General features: G+C 40.5%; 2 protein-coding genes across 5 annotated transcripts; one reads left to right on the top strand and one right to left on the bottom strand.

Annotated features, from left to right (window-relative positions):
- Positions 1-1,161: 1,161 nt before the first annotated feature.
- ybx1 (Y box binding protein 1) lies at positions 1,162-6,006 on the top strand. Of its 4 annotated transcripts, none has more exons than XM_080898274.1 (8): positions 1,162-1,429; positions 3,212-3,275; positions 3,564-3,597; positions 3,700-3,789; positions 3,904-4,245; positions 4,576-4,661; positions 4,998-5,284; positions 5,660-6,006. In XM_080898274.1, the coding sequence occupies exons 1-7, from the start codon at positions 1,321-1,323 to the stop codon at positions 5,236-5,238; spliced, it is 966 nt and encodes a 321-aa protein (XP_080754400.1). In that variant the 5' UTR covers positions 1,162-1,320; the 3' UTR covers positions 5,239-5,284; positions 5,660-6,006. The 4 variants fall into 4 exon arrangements, with proteins under 4 accessions (XP_080754400.1, XP_080754399.1, XP_080754402.1 ...); XM_080898273.1 differs by having other exon boundaries at positions 4,576-4,673; XM_080898276.1 differs by having other exon boundaries at positions 1,163-1,429; positions 3,904-4,182.
- Positions 5,857-18,443, bottom strand: arhgef16 (Rho guanine nucleotide exchange factor (GEF) 16). Its single transcript, XM_080898272.1, has 15 exons — positions 18,248-18,443; positions 16,978-17,592; positions 16,394-16,445; positions 15,503-15,660; positions 15,126-15,182; positions 12,527-12,687; positions 10,563-10,715; positions 10,349-10,478; positions 9,664-9,738; positions 9,456-9,548; positions 9,133-9,284; positions 8,184-8,369; positions 7,737-7,807; positions 6,972-7,073; positions 5,857-6,827 (listed from the first exon to the last, which is right to left on the bottom strand). The coding sequence occupies exons 2-15, from the start codon at positions 17,545-17,547 to the stop codon at positions 6,688-6,690; spliced, it is 2,100 nt and encodes a 699-aa protein (XP_080754398.1). The 5' UTR covers positions 17,548-17,592; positions 18,248-18,443; the 3' UTR covers positions 5,857-6,687.
- Positions 18,444-20,330: the final 1,887 nt, after the last annotated feature.

Below are 20,330 nucleotides of genomic sequence, written 5' to 3'. Positions count from 1 at the left end.
TCCCTCCTCGGCCTTGGACATCGTTCCCTTGGCATAAAAGAAGCTTTTCAGATGGAGACGCTGTTCTTATGGAGGCAGGAAGGAGGCTTTTTCCCCCCCATTTTTTTTGAAAGGGGGATCTCTGTTGGGAAGCTTTCTGGGGTCGTTGCTAAAGCCCATCTTTGTGTATGGGACAACGGTGCTCAGACATTAACAGCAAGCTCTTCACACATCGACCAGTGCTCGTAAACAGTGCCAGTGGAGCATTAACATGACAATGGAAGGGGGGGAGGCTGTGGTGGGGTTGTCCTACACTCAGTCTGGGCCCGGCTGCTCTGGAAGTGGGGTTTCTAAATTCACACAGGATGATGACTGGCTTTAACCAGTTAAAATAGAAAATTACCTGACTTACTTTGTCATTATTTCTGCTAAGATTTGGTTTAAGGTTAATAATTAAATGATTTACAGAAACAGCTTATTTAAACTGTGATGTAATTTTTGACAGTCAAAGATAATTATGGTGTGACTAAGGTAATTAAGATTTCCAGAAATGTTAAATGATTATTAGTTTTTTAAATGCTTAGGTGTAATAAGTAACATGGATTACTTTATCAGTTACCCCTCTTTTTATATATATATATGCACCTTTTTATTTTTAATTCAACTAGCGTGCACAATGAAACTGAAAATAGTTTAAACATTCAGGCATCGTTTTTCTTCTTAATGGACCCGTGATTCTAGATCTCTTAAGCAGAATATTCAGCTGTTGACTTTCCTTTGCCCCCTGTGCGATTAACACACGATAATCCTACTATTTTGGCCAAGTCTTTTGAAATATTTCCATGCAGTTTTATGTATTGCATAATGATAACTACAATTATATTTTAAACTATATGTATATTAGCTCCAGGTCCGTCAGTAGAACATGATTTTACCAAGTAGACACTGTTCCAAAACTGTCACGGTTATGTGGTCTGATTCGTCTGGCTCTGACATCATGAAGGGGTGGTGAGAATGGACAGGTACGGTTTCCTTTACCCAATCATTTTACCCAACGCGTTTCTGAAGCGAAATTGACAGTTGCTCAGGCTAATTGGAACGCGAGTGTTTCCTGTTACACTTTCCAACCAATTAGAATGGCAGTTGGGCGGACCTCCGAGTAGGAACGTTCTCCGGCACCTCATCTCATTCTGCCCAGTTCGATCGGCAACGGGAGCGGAAAGAGGAAAGCAGAGAGCCCGAAGGCAGTAGCCCCCACCACCGCCGGCCCAGGTTACCATCTAGCACCGGGAACTATAGCAAAGAGCCGCCGCCGGCTGAAGCCATTACCAACAAGTAACAATGAGCAGCGAGGCCGAGACACAGCAACAACCGCCGCCGCCTGCTGCCGATGCGGAGAGCCCATCCAGCCCGGCAGCCGCAGCTTCCGCGGGGGATAAGAAGGTCATCGGTAAGACTGCTGGAGCTAGTTAAGCTAACTAGATAGCTAACGTATTTTATGGCACAGGGGCAATGCGCAAAAGTGGTGGCAGGTAAGGTTGTCAACTCGATCCACAGCTCAGTATACTGTAAACTAAAAAACGTTCGTTAGACACGACCGTTGAGCCATACAACGTTAGCACATGTTAAATTACACTGTTACATTAACATTAGAGAAATTTTTATTTTAGCCAACGGGACCCAGTATATTTTTTGGTCCCTTTGGCTAAAATTATTATTTCATGGGCTGTGTTCTATTCAGTGTATTGGCTTTTACTAACGAGAAGCATTCTTAAAGTTTAATAATTTTCTTTTGGTGCCTAAAAACGCTAAACGTTTACGTGCTGGCGATACAGAATTAAAGTATCGGTTGGAAGCTAGACGGCGCAAGCTTTTTATAGTTTTTATAGACCGCTGCTTATTCATTCTTTAATAGCTAACACTTTGGCCTTCATATTAAAATAATTTTAGAAGACATGTGAGTATTCTTTTTAAATGAGGTATTTTAGACTTAATCCCTTATGTTCATTGGCCTCCTCGCGTCTAACGTACGCCATAGAATGCTCTGGTACCGGTCGGCCGTCACGTAAACTAAAAGGTTTCTGCCCGTTATCAGATTCTGTGTGTATATGCCAACGTCGGTGCTCCTTTTAAGCAGGCAGGAAATGGGAAATGATGTATTAAAGTGAACTTTAATGCCATATTTGTGGAACACCGAGATATCAAATGGCTTAACCGGTTACAAATTATATCGAAATCAAGCTAGCGTTAGCGACTTGCCATCCTTTGTTCGCACGAGTCTTGCTCCCCGGTGAAAGATTAAAAAAAAATAATCTAAAACAGTCGAAACTATATTCAAACTTTTCACTGTTACAATTAGCAGCGATTTATATTTGGATTTGATCAGAAAAGCACCATAGCACAACTGTCAATGGTCGACTATTTTCGGTGGAATTGATGAGGTCTCAATTGGGGCCTAGTGATCGACCGACGGTTGCTTGCGAAGCTATATTAGCCTAGCCAGCTAGCTTGAGCTATTTACATGGCTAAAGAGGCCATCCAAAATGTCCGCCGTGTATTCCGCTGATTTATTTCGCCATTTCCTTGGCTGTTAATTGAAACCAGTATAACCGTGGCATTTTTATTTTATTTTAATTTTTTTAACGTTCTAAGCATTTGGTCACAATAGAAACTGTCCGATGTGTTATGTTCATTTCCGCCTGCTGGCAGTAATCCAAGCACATGGTTCAGACCATCTCAGCTACATAGCTATGCTAACAAGCCAGCTGGGCTCGCTAACATATCCGGGCGCGACTCTACCACGTGTGAACGCTCAGTAGTGCGTCTAAAATGGGGCGGTAGGTCTGCTGTAGTTAAAAGTCAATGTGTTTAGCTACAGCGGCCTGCTATGATGATATTGAAATCTTTGATTTGGGTGGCATTACAGTAGACGGGGACATTAAAAATAGGGGCAGTCTTGAAATTTACCCGAGAAGTAATCTAGTCGGTACTCGTTCGTGGTACTCGTTCATGGTGCTTACCTCACACCAAATGCAGCTGGCACAAGACACTCCTAAGCGCCAGGATCTATAATAAGAATGACAGTTGGGAGTTATATTTAACTTACACATTAAATGTGTCACTTTCTCATGGTCTGTTCTTATTTTACACTTTGTCATTGTTAGAAGTCTTATTAAATACCAAGATGCATCTAAAATGATCAGTAATATATCATAATTTGTTTTCTTTACAGCAACAAAAGTCTTGGGTACAGTCAAATGGTTCAACGTCAGGAATGGATATGGGTTTATCAACAGGTAAGTTGACTCCACCCATCCCTTCTTTCCATAGACCCTGATAACAACAGTGTGAGTGTGTGAAGCAACATTCCCAATCCTATTATGGCTATGATTCTCTTACAAAGCTGCCCAGATGAATTATCTACACGTCTCCAAACTCTGGTTGCATGCATCTGTTAATCCTTACACTCATTCGCTTTGTTGTAGTCTGCAGAGGCATAACTGCTTTTTGTGGCTCAGTAGGATACTTCTAATGGTGTTCTGCTTCTTTTTTTTTTTTTTCTTCCTTTTTCTTTAAATTCATAGGAATGATACAAAAGAGGACGTTTTTGTACACCAGGTAAGCTTTGCAATGTTGTTTTTTTTCTTTTCACAATTTAAACCAACATCAGATGATTATGATGATTAGAAACATTTCAAATGTGAACCATTATGATTTCAGACAGCCATCAAAAAGAACAACCCGAGAAAATATCTTCGCAGTGTTGGAGATGGAGAAACTGTGGAGTTTGATGTAGTCGAAGGAGAGAAGGTAAGCTGTTCTTTGGTTAGTAATTTGGTTTTGTAGTCTGCCAGCTTCTAAAGAAAACATCCCATGAATGTTCTCTAGTTTAAAAAAATAAAAAACATCTTACTGCGGACACAGGGAGCAGAGGCTGCAAATGTCACCGGCCCAGGAGGTGTTGCAGTCCAGGGAAGCAAGTATGCTGCTGACAGGAACCGCTATAGGCGGTACCCCCGAAGGAGGGGCCCTCCCCGTGGAGGAGACTATCCAGAGAACTACCAGAGTGATGGAGAGGGTGAACAAGGCAGCGGAGGACGTGACAAAAGCAGAGAGGGTGGAGAGAATGCCCCTGAAGGAGACTCGCAGCAACAGCAGCGCAGACCCACGTACCCTGGCAGACGGCGCTACCCACCATACTTTGTACGTAGACGATACGGCCGCCGGCCCCCGTACACCAACCCACCACGCGGAGAGATGACTGAGGTATGCTGTCACAGGCTACTATCCTGAAACAGACACCCAGTTGTCCCTAAAGTCGGGACCGTAATATGATTATGTCATACTCGGCTCTTAACCCTCTCCTAACCCTCACGTGGTTGTGACCAATAAATCTTGGTGTATCGGGGGCCTTGCCAGTATTTTACAAACTGACTCTAATAGGGTCCCATGATTGTTACGGTGAACTACCCGGTAATGCTCATTCATCATTTCAATATTAACTCTTTAAGCTTGCTAGTTTCATTAGAGTGGTGCATGTCACTACTGAACTATGGTTCAGAAGGCGTTTGACCAGTTTGATCCATTTGCTTTCAGGGAGGTGAGGGTGATGAGAGCCAGGGAGGTCAAGACCAGGGCAACAAACCAGCGAGGCAGAACTACTACAGAGGCTTCCGACCAAGGTTCAGACCAAGGTTTGCATGTTGGCTTCACTGATGTAGGGCTGCAACAATGGGCGAATAAACATTTGGGCTGTTTCCATCCTGGTCTTGTGTCCAGCAACTAAGATTTCTCTATTTGATTCTTTTACTAGTAGTAATCTCCACATGTTTGGATAGAGAAGCTCTCCTTTTGTTGCAGCCTATCCACAAATTGCTGCTGAAAAGCTGCAATTTGTTAGTCACTTGAATCCTGCATCTTGTTTTAGTAGATGTATTTTTCTGCATGGTATTTCTGCCTTGTAGTTGGTACCCTTATTGTTTGCTTATAGCTTCTTCCTTTTTGTTTGTTAACTTTAGGGGTCCACCCCGTCCCAGACCGGTGCGGGACGTTGAGGAGGACAAGGAGAATCAGGGCGGTGAAGGTGGTCAGAATCAGCAGCCCCGCCAGCGCCGCTACCGCCGCAACTTCAATTACCGCCGCAGACGCCAACAGACTGGTGGCAAACCTGGCCAGGAAAACAAGGAGGCCAAGACAGGAGGTGACACATCGGCAGAGAAAACGTCCGCTCCCGAGGCCCAGCAGGGTGGGGCTGAGTAGGAAATAACCTGCCCACCGGCACCTACCATCTTTTACCATCGTCCGGGTGAGTCTGCTTTGACCATATTCATAATGTCGGATTTTACATGTGTTCATTAGATTCAGCATCTGGGACTGAAAGCAAAATAACTAGGCAGCATTACAGCAGTGTAAAGCTGAATAGCTTGTACTATACACTTTTTGGCTCTGTAGTGGACAGTCCGAAAGCCTAATCTAGTGGATTTGATTAAGCAAACAGTCTGGCACCACTGAGCTCTATCACTTTTGTCTTTTGTCTGACCAGCATCTCTGAATAGTGTCTCTGGTGATGCACATTTTTAGGCATTTCATTATACACCATGCAAAATGTCTAAATCCAAAAGGCTAGGAATGTTTAATAAAAACTTACAGTGGACTAATTGCTAATTTTCTTCTTTTACAGTTTTTTTGTCAACAAGAAGAAACATCAAATAAGATCTGAGCAATAAAGATTTGACTTGACGATCGTCACAAGCTTGCACCATGCATTTGACCAGATTACCACCGATGGCCTGCAGAATCTATGCAGACTTGTTTTTTTTCCATTATTTTTATGTGACAGCTACAAAACGTTTTGGGGAAACAGCAAATGTTTTTCTAAATCTGTCCTAAGTTTTTACACCAAATGGTTTTTAAAGATAAAATGGAATTTGATATCTGGTCAGTTTGACATTTTTAAATAACTTTTTATGTATTCAAACATTTTAACAAAATGCAAGCTCAAATAAAAGTCCAGAACCAGGAAAAATGTTTGGAGTGGTGGCTGTTTTTTTATTTCAAGTATACAGGATATGGAAAAAGACACAATCTTTCATTTACAGAGGACACAGTTTAAGGTTTTGTTTTTATTCCCCATTTCATATAAAGATGAGGGACTTAAGCAATGGTGTGGTTATCATCAACTATATTTACAGTGTTTAATCAGAACTTTGGTCACTTTTTCACAGCACAGTAATAAAACCCTTTGTAGACATTGACAGTGTAGTACCAGTATTTATCCACAAATGTGTTCTACATCTAAAGATCATTTTACTGCAGCAAGTAAATTAAAATGCAGCTTAAAAACCAGCTAAACAGAAAATGGCTGGAGTGAGCTGTACAAGGTGACTAAAATGTACACTTGGCCAAGAAGTCTTTATGCTGCACATTCGTACAGGTGGACAAAAATCCTTACTGTTCAATTGTTCCTGAAAGAGATCGACACAGTTTCAAATAATGTGTTTTGATAGCCTGATGGTAGAGAGAAATGGAAGGCACAAGGTAGAAATATGAACCTGAATCATTGCATCCGAGACCAGAGAATAGCATTAATGATTGGTTATGGTTTTCTCTGTGCCCAGTCAATGTTTTTCAGTCGGTAATGGACTGCTGGACCACATCTACTATAATTGATAGTTTATGTTTAGTACGATTCATCAGCAGTGCAATGTCTCAGACGTTGGTCTCTTTGCGCAAACGCTTCATACGCTGTACGTTGCTCTCCATGGCGTCAGGGTTGGTGATCTCTGTGGCACAGCTATCAGGAAACCAGCCCCTCACTCCATCTCGCATTCTCTCCCCATAGCACCATCCTAGGAGAAGATCGCTGTTAAGGTCAACTTTAAAGCACCTTACATTTTATTTTGCGCTTTTAACCAAAAGAACAGCGACACTCTTGTGTTTGATGGTGTGAAATTTGCATTGTATTACAGATTGGAAAGAAGTTAAGGTCTCACCCTCTTGTTTTTGTAAGACAATGACAAGCTCTGCCTCTTTCAGGCCCAGTTCATCTGGCTCCTTTGGCATGTAGGATTTGGTGGCCTCATACTGTGGCAGACCTGAAAAGCACAAGGCAGTGAAGTTCATAAAACTATGTTGAACAGCTTACTGTCCTACAAATGAGTAGGAAGCTAACTTATATCCAACAGGGTGTAAAATTACACCAAAGTACATACCATAACTTCTTTGGAGTGGCACACCCTTTGATAACAAACCCAAATGTCAACAGCTATGCTTGCTATTAAACTACACAAGCTGCAACCCCACCTCTAATAGTTTTGCTGTCGGTGTGGTAAACGGACTGGTTCTTCTGGAACTTTTCATTTTTAAAATACCATTTTAATGTCTGTATCTATTCTGATCTTATAGCAACAAAGACATTGGTCACGCCAGGTAATCTTTGAATGATTCGGCTACATCTGTGTCGACAGAAAAAACAAAATACTTTTACTATTTGATGCTTTTGAGTCTAAATGGTAGGAAGTTTGAATTATTGGAAGCTTTTCTTACAAGTTCTTTATGGATCAAAGGAAATCTAACAAGCTCAACCGAAGAAGAAATAAACACTGCAGCTGTGTAAACAAATAAGACAGCAAAACTGAATGCAAATCATCTGTTTTCTGTGCTGCACTGTGCTGAGGAGTTCATAACAAATGAATAACATCTCAGGAAAACAAACACTGTGATTAAACTTATTATTCTTTATAATAATACAAGCTTACCATCAGTATTATTGGAGCCAGCTGTCTCCTTATGTTCTGTAAGAGCAACTATCCATCGTTCCCGGTCCACCCTTGGTGATAGAAAATAAGAAAAGCACAATTAATAAAAAAAAAAAAAAGAAAGAAAAAAAGAAAGAAAAAAAAAAAAAAAAAAGGACTACAAACCAGTGTTTTCTACAGTGAAATTCATAACATGGGAGGATCTTAGGCTGCCATTAAGATTCATGGCAGTAGAGAGCGCCAGACACAAACTATTAGATGTGGTCTTCGAGGTGGTAAATGTAAATGTGATTTTGAATAAAGAACTACTATCAGTATTGAAAGAAAGCAATATTTTAGAATCACATTGTGATATAAAGCATTAGAAGTTGTTAGACCTCTGGGTAAGTAAACTTTTCTTTGAGATATATATAGCTGAGCTTAAGAGGAGTCTGAAAGTCACAGTACCTGGACTCAGCCAGTAGGGAGATTTGCTCTGCTCTCCCTTCACTGTTCTTGCTCATCAGTAGTCTAAAAGAAAGGTAGCTGGAGTTGTTCTTGGGAGACGTAGGCGCCCTTTTCTCTCCATCCTCACCCATCTCCACCTCAATATTCTCTAAAGTAGCGTAATCCAACACCACAAAACTCTCCTCACTGGACAAACAATTGGGAGAAAACAAACAAACAAAAAAACAAAAAAGAAAGTCCATCACATGGCAGTTTTAAGCTTATTGTGTTGTCTTGCCAAACTTGCTGTGAAACCTAGTTTATGCATGTGTCAATGTACCTAGATCCCAAGCAGCTAAAACTCCATCACTTGATTGATAATGGTCTCTCCTAGATACTATCACTTGACTTAAAAAAGTGTCTAAATGACTCCAGTGTTGTTCCTCTGAGCTGACATTGTTTGCTTTCTCCCTAACTCAAAACAGAAAGCTGTAGTCAGTCGAGCTGACACGCTGAATGCAGGATCGAAGAATCTCAAGTATGCAAGCACCACATCCATACTCTCTCCATGCTCTGTCCCTTTCCCTCCTCTCTTCTGTTTCTCATATTCTGTCAGCAGCTGGATCTACTTCGTATCCACTACAGTCACAAGGAAATAGCAAGCAAGTGAATTAAACTGTTTGTGGGTTTAAGTGTTCTCTTCTCTTGCCCACTTTAGCAGATGTCCAGGCATGTTCTACTGTACTCTACCATTAATCTTTTAGGTGTCCACTACTTATGGTCCACCAGGAATCATCTTAAGATACATCATTTGAATATTTGTCATCAAAATCAATGAAAAAACTCAATCATTACACAGGGAAAGCCTTAAACTAACTCTGACAGTCATCTTCATACTCAGCTTCAAAATTTCCCACTGTATCCAGATAATAGTATTTTAGGTGAATACGATTGTTGGCACTCCACTCACCTCTTCTTCTTGGTGACAATCAGTACATCGCTGAAGACAAACAGGTAGTAGCTTCTGGTGCTGAAAGCCTTCCATATGCTGAACTCTTCAAGTGAGAGGCGCAACTCACCGCGCTTCTTCAGCCACCGCGATGATGACACCAGTGGGAATGCCTGTCAGCATCAACAGATTTATCATTCCAGGTTAGCAAAGTGGACTCAGGTTTTATATGAATTTTTAAATGACATTGTTATTTATTACTACAATCATTTATGATATTTTACTAATCAATGTAACCATATGTATGTATCAGTGTATTCTTTCTTGACTGTGTGGAAGCACACCTTGATTTTACCAAAATCCATTTGTTTCTCGATGGTGTACATCTGCTCAGTTCGCTCCATCCGTCTAGCTCCATCATTGCAGCTAGTGACCAGCTGTTGGCATAATAATTTTAACAATAGCAGCATAAATGTCCCAGTCTGCTCTCAGATGATAACTGTGAAGCTGCAGAGTGCTTCACATGCATACTAGCTGAGGTGTGCTCAGTACCTTATTGATGTAGTGCAATGCCCAGATAGCAGCAAAGTACTGCGCTGTTCCTTGTGTAGTTTTCTGGCTGATTGTCTGAGGAGCAAACAAATACCAGTTACTCTCTTGTGTATTAGTTAACACTTAGTACATAAGAGTCCGACTGATATACTGGCAGGGCTGATATACTAGTATCAGCATTTATAATTCAATAATAATATAGTCAATAATTTAAATAAAAAAAATGTTAAAGAAAATGGATCGATAGACACAAAGACTTTGTAGAAACACCCTTCAAAAACGTTTGTCCACCAGAGGGCACTCTGTGACTATCTTGCAACGCTACAAAAACAATCAGCTGATCTGAGCAGAGAAGGGCAGAGCATAAACAAGTAATCCACAACTTGTTGAAATAGTAAACCAGGATTATTTTTAAACTGCATTGTCAGGCTTCTGTTTATGTTTCATGTGTCTGAAAGAAAAAAAAATATCGGCTGATGTATTGGATTTCTACCATAACCTGTGTCAGTCGGGCTCTAATGAATGTATGATTCTGATTCACTAAAAGAGAAAATACACACAGAACCTGCTGACCATGAACCCATATTTTTTTAAATGTCCCTTTTAAGTTGCTTTGTATGTTCCACTCTTAAAAAACAAAACAAAAAAACTTTTACTCATATAGTAAAGCAAATCTTAAACTGACATCCAGCAGTAGTGGCAGTCTGGTTACTCGCTGCATGGGAAGGATGAGAAAGGAGAGCATGGGGAGACCTCTGCATTCACTGTTCATTTCGATTTTCTTCAGGGTCTCCTTGAACGCACTGTTACTTGACCTAAGAGATGCAGAAAGACACATGTTCAGCTCATTTAGCCATGTTACTGGAGAAACTCAATAGCTTGCTTGTTCTTCTACTCACAATAACTTCTGCAGGGTCCTCTGCTGAAAGGTCTCGTTGGAGCAGTAGCTAATGTACGGCTCAAAGTGGTTAGCAGCGTGGGTCTGAACAATGTCGCTAATGTCCATGATCACTGGGTTGTCAGAGTGACGTTGTTCAAGGTCCTCAAAAAACCTGAGGGAGAGTTCAGTAACAATTTAAAAGATATGTTATTTCTCCCACCTCTGTAGGACATATACAGAGGGTGTTCAGGCTGAACTGACTGTGACCACTGAACAGTTTACATTTCTGATGTGTAATACAAATCAATCAATGCACAGATGAAATATTTCTCTGACTCCAATGAACCAAACTTCTTTGAAATTTTGAGAAGTAGTTAAATAGTTAATGCACACCCCCCCCCACACTGACCAATGATTTATTCAAGCACAAAAAAAACAAAAAAAAAATCACCTAATTCAAGGGTAGTACCAGTGTTTTATCCACACATAACAGACTACTTAGCAAAGAACCCATTTTAAACTGATTGGGCACTTTGTTACTAGGAGCCTGTTGCAAAAACACAAACTAAAACCCAGTTGTTACCATTTCTTTAGTTGAAGCAATGAAAAATACTGTGATGACACTGTTTGACAGAGAAAAAAAAATTTCCCCAACAGTGCAATTAGGGAAAAATTAGATTAGCTGTGATTGTCAAGCTATTAGCTTGATGGAATTATGAACACAAAAGAATGCCATCAGATTTTGATCCACCATGCAATACTATTTGGAAAGCATCTGATCAGCAACAACTTCATCTTTCAGCATGACAATGATCTCAAACACACTACCAGCGGAGTAAAAGCACATCTAGACAGACAAAGCCACAATGAAACACGGTCTTGGATTGGACAGATGGAGTGTGGGATCATTTTGACAGAGAACGGAGCAAAAGGCAGCCAACATATTCTTGAACACTACTTAAAGAAATGAGAAGAAGAGAGTTCAGGTTATGTTGAAAAACTAAGGTGGCCATACTCAAGCTTTCCTTTCTAGCACATTAAAGTACAAACGGTTTTTGCCGTGTATAATGTATTTCCATGTGCGTACATGTTTCAGGAAAGAACTGCACAAACACCTAACTCTTCTAACAAAATAACAAAGAAGTGGCTCAAGACTTTTGCACAGAACTGTATATTAGTACAAAAAAAAAAAAAAAAAAAAAATCCTATGACTTTCACACCACAATCTAAAAATCAAAAATGACCTTTAAGTTACATCAAAGTATTTGGGATATAACTTCTATCACTGATCACAGAAATAGTTTGTGGCAATGTTAAGCAACCTTAGTAACAGGAAGAAACATCTTTTGACCTTTGCCTCACCGGTTTCGAACAGATAAATAACAAACATCAACATGAAAAATGACTTTTAGCCCCACTCTTGAAAAGTGCATTTTAAACAAACAAAAAAGAAAATGAAACCTGAAAACCGCCCAGCCAACAAACCAACTACAGGGGAGACACACACACACACACACACACACACACACACACACACACACACACACACACACACTAACTGAGACAGCAGCTTCCAATACACGTTCAGTAGTTTCACAGATACTGTTTTACTTGGAAACCGAAGAAGAGGCTCAAAGATGAAAGGGCATTTCTCTTTGTTAATAAAGTTGCTTGCATTACACACAGGCTGGTTTCAAACACATTATCATTATAAAGCCTGGGAATACCACTCTGAGCAGATAGGCAGCAGAACCAGTTTGACTAGCAAGTTTTAACATGTTTATGGGGCCTACAGGACACTACAGAAATGCTAATGGCAAATGCTCTACCTGAATCAACCTTTTTCCTTACAAGTAATAGGTTTCAGATGAATTCGACATCACTGCTTTCCCCAGAAAAAAATAAAATAAAAATGAAGGTCTTTTTGAAATTAGCAAAATACAGTAATGATGACTATGAGATCCTTAAGAGTCATGCGCTAACCTTTGACTAACGTCACGGATGACGGCAATATTGGAGAAGAGGTGGTGGTGCTCTGTGGCCGTCATTGTCTTCCTCAGTGTTTCGCTTTCCTTGAAGTTGCGTACTAGGATACCCAGGCTGTGCAGGTATGAATGCTCTGAGGTGATGATCTCAAAAATGGCCTATCAAGTGAAGACAACAAGTTACACAACCAAGTAAATCGGAATGAGCCATTCACTCTGCAACATGTACTTGCTGCTGTCAAGTTCTTTCACTTTAATTCACCGTGTTCCTTATTTCATGTGTGTGATGTAGTGAGTTCCTACATATCCCAGAATTCCTTTAGAGAGATAGCATCTTCTTACGGCATTCTGCTTCACTACATTACAACCAGCCAGAAAACCCAGTGTGCAGCATGTGACAACATTATAAAACATGAGCGTTTGCTGCTGTGCATTCTGGTTTATCAAGGCTGCTGTGGTTTTCAAAAAAAAAAAAAAAAAAAAAAAAAAAACCAGGCGGTTCAAAGGGAGCAATGCCTAAATGCAGTTTTAGTATTGCAGATATTCATCTTAAAATTCACAGAACACTGAAGTGTAATGAATGCAAAACCAGCAGACACTTCACCACTGCTTGATTAGTAGCTGTGTGTTTTCAGCTGTATAACAAAATAAACACTATGTTTTACATTATCTTAGTTTACCACTAGTGTTGTGGTTAGAACCTTGGAGGAACGAAGAGGTGGGAACGACACACCTTCCAGGAATGACCAAAGGGCATGAGCTGAGCTAAATCTAACAAGTTCTGACTTGAAGCTTGAAATGTCAATAAGTAACACTGCGTGCTGGACTGAGTAAAGATCTCTGTTGCAAGAATCTCAAATCTTCATTACACTACAGTCTATCCACAAGGAGTGCAGCATTTTTTATTAACCTCAGCAATCCTGAACTTCAATAAAATGCTTTCATAGTTCCTAAAACATGATTTGAACGACTGCAGGAAACTGGTTCACCATTTAAAGTAGACCTATGAGTTGACCAAAAGTACAAAGGAGCATGATAAGCACCTGTGTAGCCAGAGAATGATTACATTCACAGGGTGTGGCTTTATTCAGGGACTGTAGTGCATACAGGGTGGACCTTTGCTATTGACACAACAGCTGACATCTCAGATGGCTGGTGAGGGAAAAATCCACCCTGGGATAGTGTTACACTGCACAGATAGTATCAGTTTGTGATGTTTGTTGGCTTTTCAGAAGTTTCTGGAATGAAATATAACTGGATTTGTTGTTACATTAACTTCACCCGAACCCACCTTAGCGGGATCCTAACCTGCTTAGAGAGCCTTTAGACAAATTCTCTGAGAACAGGTTTCCATTCAGGAAATGAATTCAGGATGAACTTTTTCCCCCTAAACAAAAACTCTGTAAACTATTGGGCTAAATCAGAGTTTTCTTACGAAACCTTCAGTAATCATGTTGTGCTTGAATCCATTTAATCACCTTTTTAAAAAAAAACAAAAAAACAAAAAACAATTCCCTGTATGTCCCCAATTCTACTAAACTATAAAATATGATAATAATTATTGCATTAATAAACTGCGATCCAGTATAAAAAAAACTATTAATAGTCACTGCATGTGTGGGGGTTTCTTATTCTGGTATCAGTTTTTATTGAAACCACAGGCTGTGGCAGCTTTTCTCTTTATCTGAGTGAACGGAAGCAGCATATCATCATATCATCATATCATAGTTTTTTTCTTCTTCTCTCCATTCTGTCATCAAGAATATTCCTAAAACATTTTATATAGCAAAAAAAAGTTGTCATTCTTAATGTAAACATTTTGGGTGAAATGCTTTGAACTTGTCAAATGTTTTATGGTTGCATTTATGGTTTATCCACGGAGTTTTAGTGGTGTGCGGTTTTCTGTAGCATGCTGAAGCACACCACAATCCCTCTCAGAAAAGGGGTCAGTAGTACTTGGAAGATGAGGGAACCGGTAAATCCAGTGTTGCAGCGTCGTGGAGAATAATGACTCACATGAAAATAACCAAATTGGTTTGTATTGTAATCATCGTGGACTTGTTTTCTTCATGGCCAGGCTTTGTGATCACCTGATCTGTACTGCTGTGACACAGAGGTTTACTGGTCTCTCTGGATTCATCCAACTGCACCATCCACCATCAGCTCATATCGTGGCTGTCTTTTACCCATACCTCTACTACAAAGACTGAGTTTGTGAAGTGATCGTAAGGAGCAGCATCATCTTAAATTTAAGCTAATGATGATTGACCAAATTAGTTCATTAATCTTTACCACAAACTACTCAGTTCCACAGCCTGCAGTGCACATTTTATTCATTGCTAAAGAGATTTCATTACATAAACCAGATACCTTCAACAAGACAATATGCACCTACCCAGTGCTTGCCATATTAAACGAATAAACCTACTCATACAATTTTTACATTTCTTCTGGTCCTTAACAATGACCATAATCTGTCACCTTCCTCTGTGTCATCTCTTGTTGACAACTTAATCTGAGATTTGTTACACAGTAAAGTTAACCTTACCAGGCCAACCTGATATAGTAAGCTGCTATGTAAGCACGCACACTCTTACCTCCTGTCGCTTTCGCTCCTGAGGTGTGACCGAGTCCAGAATACCGGTGTCCTTCACCTTTAAAAGTGATATAAAAAAAAATAATCAATAGTTTGAAACTAATATTTCTTTGAATAATTTTTTTGAGACCGTTATATAAAACATATTCAGTACAGTAAGAGTAAGTGTTTATATCAGATAACTTTAATTCAAATTGATTTGAAAAAAAAAAAAAACAATGGAAAAAAAACCCCCAGAAGGCAGACAGTGCTCTCTGCGGAAGGAAGTGAGGACTGAAAATGATTTCTGTACTAGCACGCTGCTTTATTGATAACTGAAGATTATTATAGACTGCTCTTAGCCTATACTTGATTCCCTCATTGCATTTGGACATGTACCAGCTGGCTCCAGGTGAGCTGGGTTGGTCGGTAGCTCTTTATCACAATGCCCTGATCATTTGCAGCAGGCTCTGCCACCACAGACTCATCAAGGGACTCATCTTGGTTGGTGGACTGCAGCCCCCGCTCACGGATTTCCTGGTAGAGGCGTGGTGTAGCTGAGGACAACATCAACATCAAATTGAACTCAGAAAATTTTATAGTCATAGAGTCCTAAATGCACAGTTCTAAAAGTATCTACTATCATGATCAGCTTACGTGTGGATTTTGCTGTTTTTCACTCACAAATGCCACAAAAATGCCAAAGCTGGATTGTGACACCATACTAAGATGGATTATTTGAGAATGAAAACGAGGGAGGTGAGAATGTATCAGTTAGGTGGACAGCCGGTAGACAGAGAGTGTGTTAAATGTGCAGGTTAAAGATCAAAGAGCAGGTTAAACATCGAATGATCCTCGAGGACTTAAAAAGAAGCAAACAAGCAAACAGAAGTGTTGTTTAGGCAGTTCTCAATCAGCTGCTTCAGTATCAGTTTTATAAACTGAGTTTTCTTCTCAATTCCACATAACTAGATCTCAGAGATTACTTTAAAAATCACATCTCAAAAAGGAGACGTCGCAGTGCCTGACGGTTCGGGACAACCTTCAAGGCCCAGCAAGTAGTTAACATGCCAGGAGTGTTCAGGGAGAACGATTTCCGTTTCGGTCCCCTCCTTTCCAAGCTATGGCATGGAAATTACAGCTTTCTCTGCATGAGGTTTTCATGACTGAGCATACGATTAATTTGCAATCTAGTTTCAAAATGTCAAATGTAATTGGTATTTTCTGAGTATTTGTAGCCCTTTAACCCAATTAAGAGACGCAGACAACGCGGCGCACGGGTGGACATACCATCTTTGAATGATCCACGTTGTCTCTGGTTCCTCTTTCTCCCCAGGGTTCCCTAGAGACAAAACAGCAGTGCAGCCTGAAGTTACTGTGGAATAAATGTGTGTCACTGATGCTGATATTTTTTCCTTTCTTTCCTCATTCTGCCTTTAACAAACTTCCTGAACACTAGTCTAGTCGATTGTGGAAAAACGCCATCATCTTTATTACTAAAGTTGAATGTTGCTGACACTATTGGGTATTCCCCCTGTCACCTATTAAAAGGACAAGACTGCATCAGCTCTGCTCATTTAAGAACTTTGGTAGCTACACCAGACTGAAAGAGCTTGACAGACCCAGTCGAAGTGTATGTGTTTAAAGGTCACAACTACACAAAGAAAATGATGCTGCACATGCTCCAAGTAATTGGATAAGTTAAAGTATGATTAATTAGAAGGACTAGCTCGGATGCCTGTTTTTCTAACCAATTCATAAGCTAATATCAAACTGTGACATGCATACAAGTTCTCATCTAATTTGCAATATATTTGTGGCAGATGGGCAGAGTAGAGCACTATCCTTAGACCCCCTGGCCTCAACTTATGTACCTTACGTCCATGGGTGCGAATTGGGGCAGGACTGGGTGCTCTGCCCTCTCTAACAGGTTTCAGTTCGGTTGCAGTTGCTTGTTCTGTCGCCAAGGTTTCAAAATTCAAGCTAATTATTGCCGCTCTGTATGACTGGTTCCTGCGGTTCCTCCTAATACCAAAACCTTCTCCATCACTGTCGTAATCGTCCCAGGACACATCCGAGCGACGGCTTTGGTTCGCACTGCTGGAGTTCTCCAGTCCTACTGGGAATGTCACCACGGTGGTGTGGTGTCGGTTTTTAGGCCGGCTGGACACTGCTAACTTCTTGGGGATCATTTGCTCCTTGCCAACCTTCAGCGCAGCAGGACTTGTTGTGCTCAGAACCACCTGCTGAGGCACCGCAAGCCTGTCCACTTTATCATCATCCACATCCTCCGCTTGCTCCTTGGGTGTGGATGCTTCAGGCTCGGGTGTTGCAGAGCCTGGCGAAGGGCACTCATCACCCGACTCATATATATGGAGTTCTGTGGCGAACTGATTTTCCACGATCTGAGGGACCTGGCAGTCCTCTGACTGGCTCTGAGACATGGCGTCCTCCTGTCCTAATATTGGCTGGTCTGGGCTCTTCAGCAACTACAACAATGGACAAAGTACAGAATTGAAAGGAGTTATAATGTATAAAGCAGGACCTTAAACAGAAACAAGGCAACAGTCTGGCCCTAAATAATCTCCAGTGACCCACCTTGTGATCCAGTTCCGCTCTCACACAAGCACTCAGAGTTTTGATACCCTTCAAACTCATATGAAGGGACTTAACCCATGAGTCACCACTTACTCCTACGCTGGACTGTAAATCTGTACGCTGCAGTAACCACAAGAAAAGAAACTTTTTAATAAGCTGGCTACTCCTGTCCTGTTCTGTGAACAGTCCAGCGCAGACCCATAAGCCCGTTTTAATACATGCGTACTTCTTATAAACACATCTCTATTATAAATAAGCCTGGCGAAAGTCTTTAAGTGGCATTCCTACCAGCCAGTGAGAAATCAGCTTTGCATGTGGGTTTCAAATATAAAATCCCGCTGCTGTAAATCCACTTTAAGTGTTTTGGGTTTTTTTTTTCCGTGCATTTCGCCTTACTCGCAAATTGATTTTCAATAACTTCGCTGCCTGTAAGACGGATTAGGGTGGGAGAGGGAAAAAATGTCTGCCTCGCATTCCCACAGTTCAAAACAGCGAGATGACACGCAATGCAAGCAACACCGAGAGAGGTCCAACAAACTGCCCTACCTGAGTGAGCAGAGCTTCTGACAGCAGCCTCGTTTACTCGCTGACAGCACGGGTCAGTCCGCCGGTGCTTCCGGAGCTGCTGTCCGACGCGCAGAAAGAGTGCAGCTTTTATTGAGCTGCAGCTGTACTCCTCCGCCGCTTTCTGTCACATTCTCCGTCTTTACTCGCCCACTTCCTCCTGTGTTTGCAGGCGCCCATTAAAGCGAACCCTTTACGTCACTACAGGTGAGCGTCAATCAATCATTAATAAGCGACCGTTTCGATGAAAGCAGGACACAGCTCGCGAGACAGCTTCTCACGGATAAGCAGCCTTATATTTAGCCATTCATATTTAACACCTGCCCCTGTGATGCTGGATTATCCTATTTACCAGTCTCGTCTCGGTCATACAAACCTTGACTTTGAAAAAAAAATAAATAAATAAATATATATAGGCTATATATATACATTATTATAGAGCATCAAGTAGAATTTTGACATTTGAGTAGCTGAAATCCGTTTGCGCATACATAAAGACAAAGTGTTCCCTTTTGCGTAAACTTGTAATGACAAAATTTTTTTTTCTGATTTTTGTATACCTGATTGGTAACACATAGCTACGTAGCTCGTTGTTCCCCTCTAGTGACCAATAAGAGGCATGACACTGTGTTCATCAAGCATAAATCCAGATTTTCACAAACTTAACCACAAATGAGTCATTAATAAGTAATACATTTTTTTTAAATGATTATTATTATATTTCAGTCATTTTTGTGCGGTAATCTGTTTTATGTACAAATCATTTTAAAATCATCAAAAAAACAACTCTTGTTTAAGCCGTGTTTGAACTTGCAATTTCCATTTCATTTTCCTTGTAGATTAAAAATATCACCAGCAAATATCTCCACAAGTCACTAAAGCTGAGCCAGCCTCAGACTCATGTTGCTCAGAAAGTAGAGCATAATCTGAAGGCCAGTGGTTTGATCCCTGGCTCCTTCACCCTTTATGTCAAAGTATCCTTGAGCAAGATACTGAATCCTGAATTTCCAGGATTGCACCCACTGGAGTGTTAGGGTAGGTTAAAAGAAGTGCTTGCATGAATTACTTCAAGCCTGGTGGGTGAATGAGTCTGGAAGTAAAGAAACACTAAACACTCAAATTGAGTAAAGTGCTGTGCTGTAAAATACAGTGCTGTGAGGAAAAAACCCCAACACAAACACATTTAATATGATTCAAATGATTATTGATGATTTCATTTACTGAAGAAAAAAATCTATTTAAACCTACCTGGTCCTATGTGAAAAAGTAATTGTCTCCTTTGTTAAATCATCATGTATAATCATGATGAATCAAACTGAGTTGAATTTTACTAGACACACTGAGGCCTGATTGCTACCAGATGTGTTTAATTTAAAAAAAAAAAAATCACTTAAATAGAACCTTACAGATAAAGTGAAGTTTTGGTTTTGGTACTCTACAGTGAGAGCCATTATGAGAAACCTGAAACAGTGCACACTGAAGACTCATCCAGGAGGTCACCAAAGAACCCACAGGAACATCTAAAGAACTGCAGGGCTCAATGTCTCAGTTAGTTAGAGTTAGAGTTCACAATTCAGCAATAAAAAAAGAGACTGGGCAAAAATGGCATCCATGAGAGAGTTCTGCGCTCTACCTGAAAATCCTGAAGGAGAATGCCTGGCTGTCAGTTCACGCCCCGTAGCTCAAGCATATGCAAAGGGACAACAATCTGAAACACACCAGCAAGTCCACCTCTGAATGGCTCAAAAAACCCAAAATGAAGTGGCCCATTCGAAGTCAGAACTTAAATTGGATTGAATGCTCAACAAGTCTCCAATGTGGCTTAAACAAAACAATCCAAAAGCTTCACCAACAGTTATCACAAATGCTTGATTGCAGTTCTTGCAGCCAGCAGTGGGACAACCAGTTTTTAGGCTTAGAGGACAATTCATTTTTTGTGTAGAGCCAGTGTGTTCCCGTCCATATAAGATTTTAAGCTTCTTCAAAAAAAGTATACATGACAAGTTTGTATGGGAATTAATTAGTGTTGCACAAGTATTATATTTTTTGGAAAGTAACACAAAAA

This window comes from Rhamphochromis sp. 'chilingali', assembly GCF_963969265.1.
Source record: "Rhamphochromis sp. 'chilingali' genome assembly, chromosome: 12".
Classification (NCBI taxonomy): Eukaryota; Metazoa; Chordata; class Actinopteri; order Cichliformes; family Cichlidae; genus Rhamphochromis; species Rhamphochromis sp. 'chilingali'.
The sequence above is the reverse complement of the archived record's forward strand: the minus strand, read 5'-3'. Positions and strand labels throughout refer to the sequence as shown.

Excerpts from the sequence above, each read along its gene's own strand:
- ybx1 (XM_080898273.1), top strand. The coding sequence starts at position 1,321 with ATGAGCAGCGAGGCCGAGACACAGCAACAACCGCCGCCGCCTGCTGCC. Across the intron at positions 1,430-3,211 it reads GGGGGATAAGAAGGTCATCG|CAACAAAAGTCTTGGGTACA; the intron begins GTAAGACTGCTG and ends TTTTCTTTACAG. Across the intron at positions 3,276-3,563 it reads GGATATGGGTTTATCAACAG|GAATGATACAAAAGAGGACG; the intron begins GTAAGTTGACTC and ends TTAAATTCATAG.
- arhgef16 (XM_080898272.1), bottom strand. The coding sequence starts at position 17,547 with ATGTCTCAGAGCCAGTCAGAGGACTGCCAGGTCCCTCAGATCGTGGAA. Across the intron at positions 9,739-10,348 it reads GACTGCCACTACTGCTGGAT|ACAATCAGCCAGAAAACTAC; the intron begins GTCAGTTTAAGA and ends TTTGCTCCTCAG. Across the intron at positions 6,828-6,971 it reads TGTCTTACAAAAACAAGAGG|GATGGTGCTATGGGGAGAGA; the intron begins GTGAGACCTTAA and ends ATCTTCTCCTAG.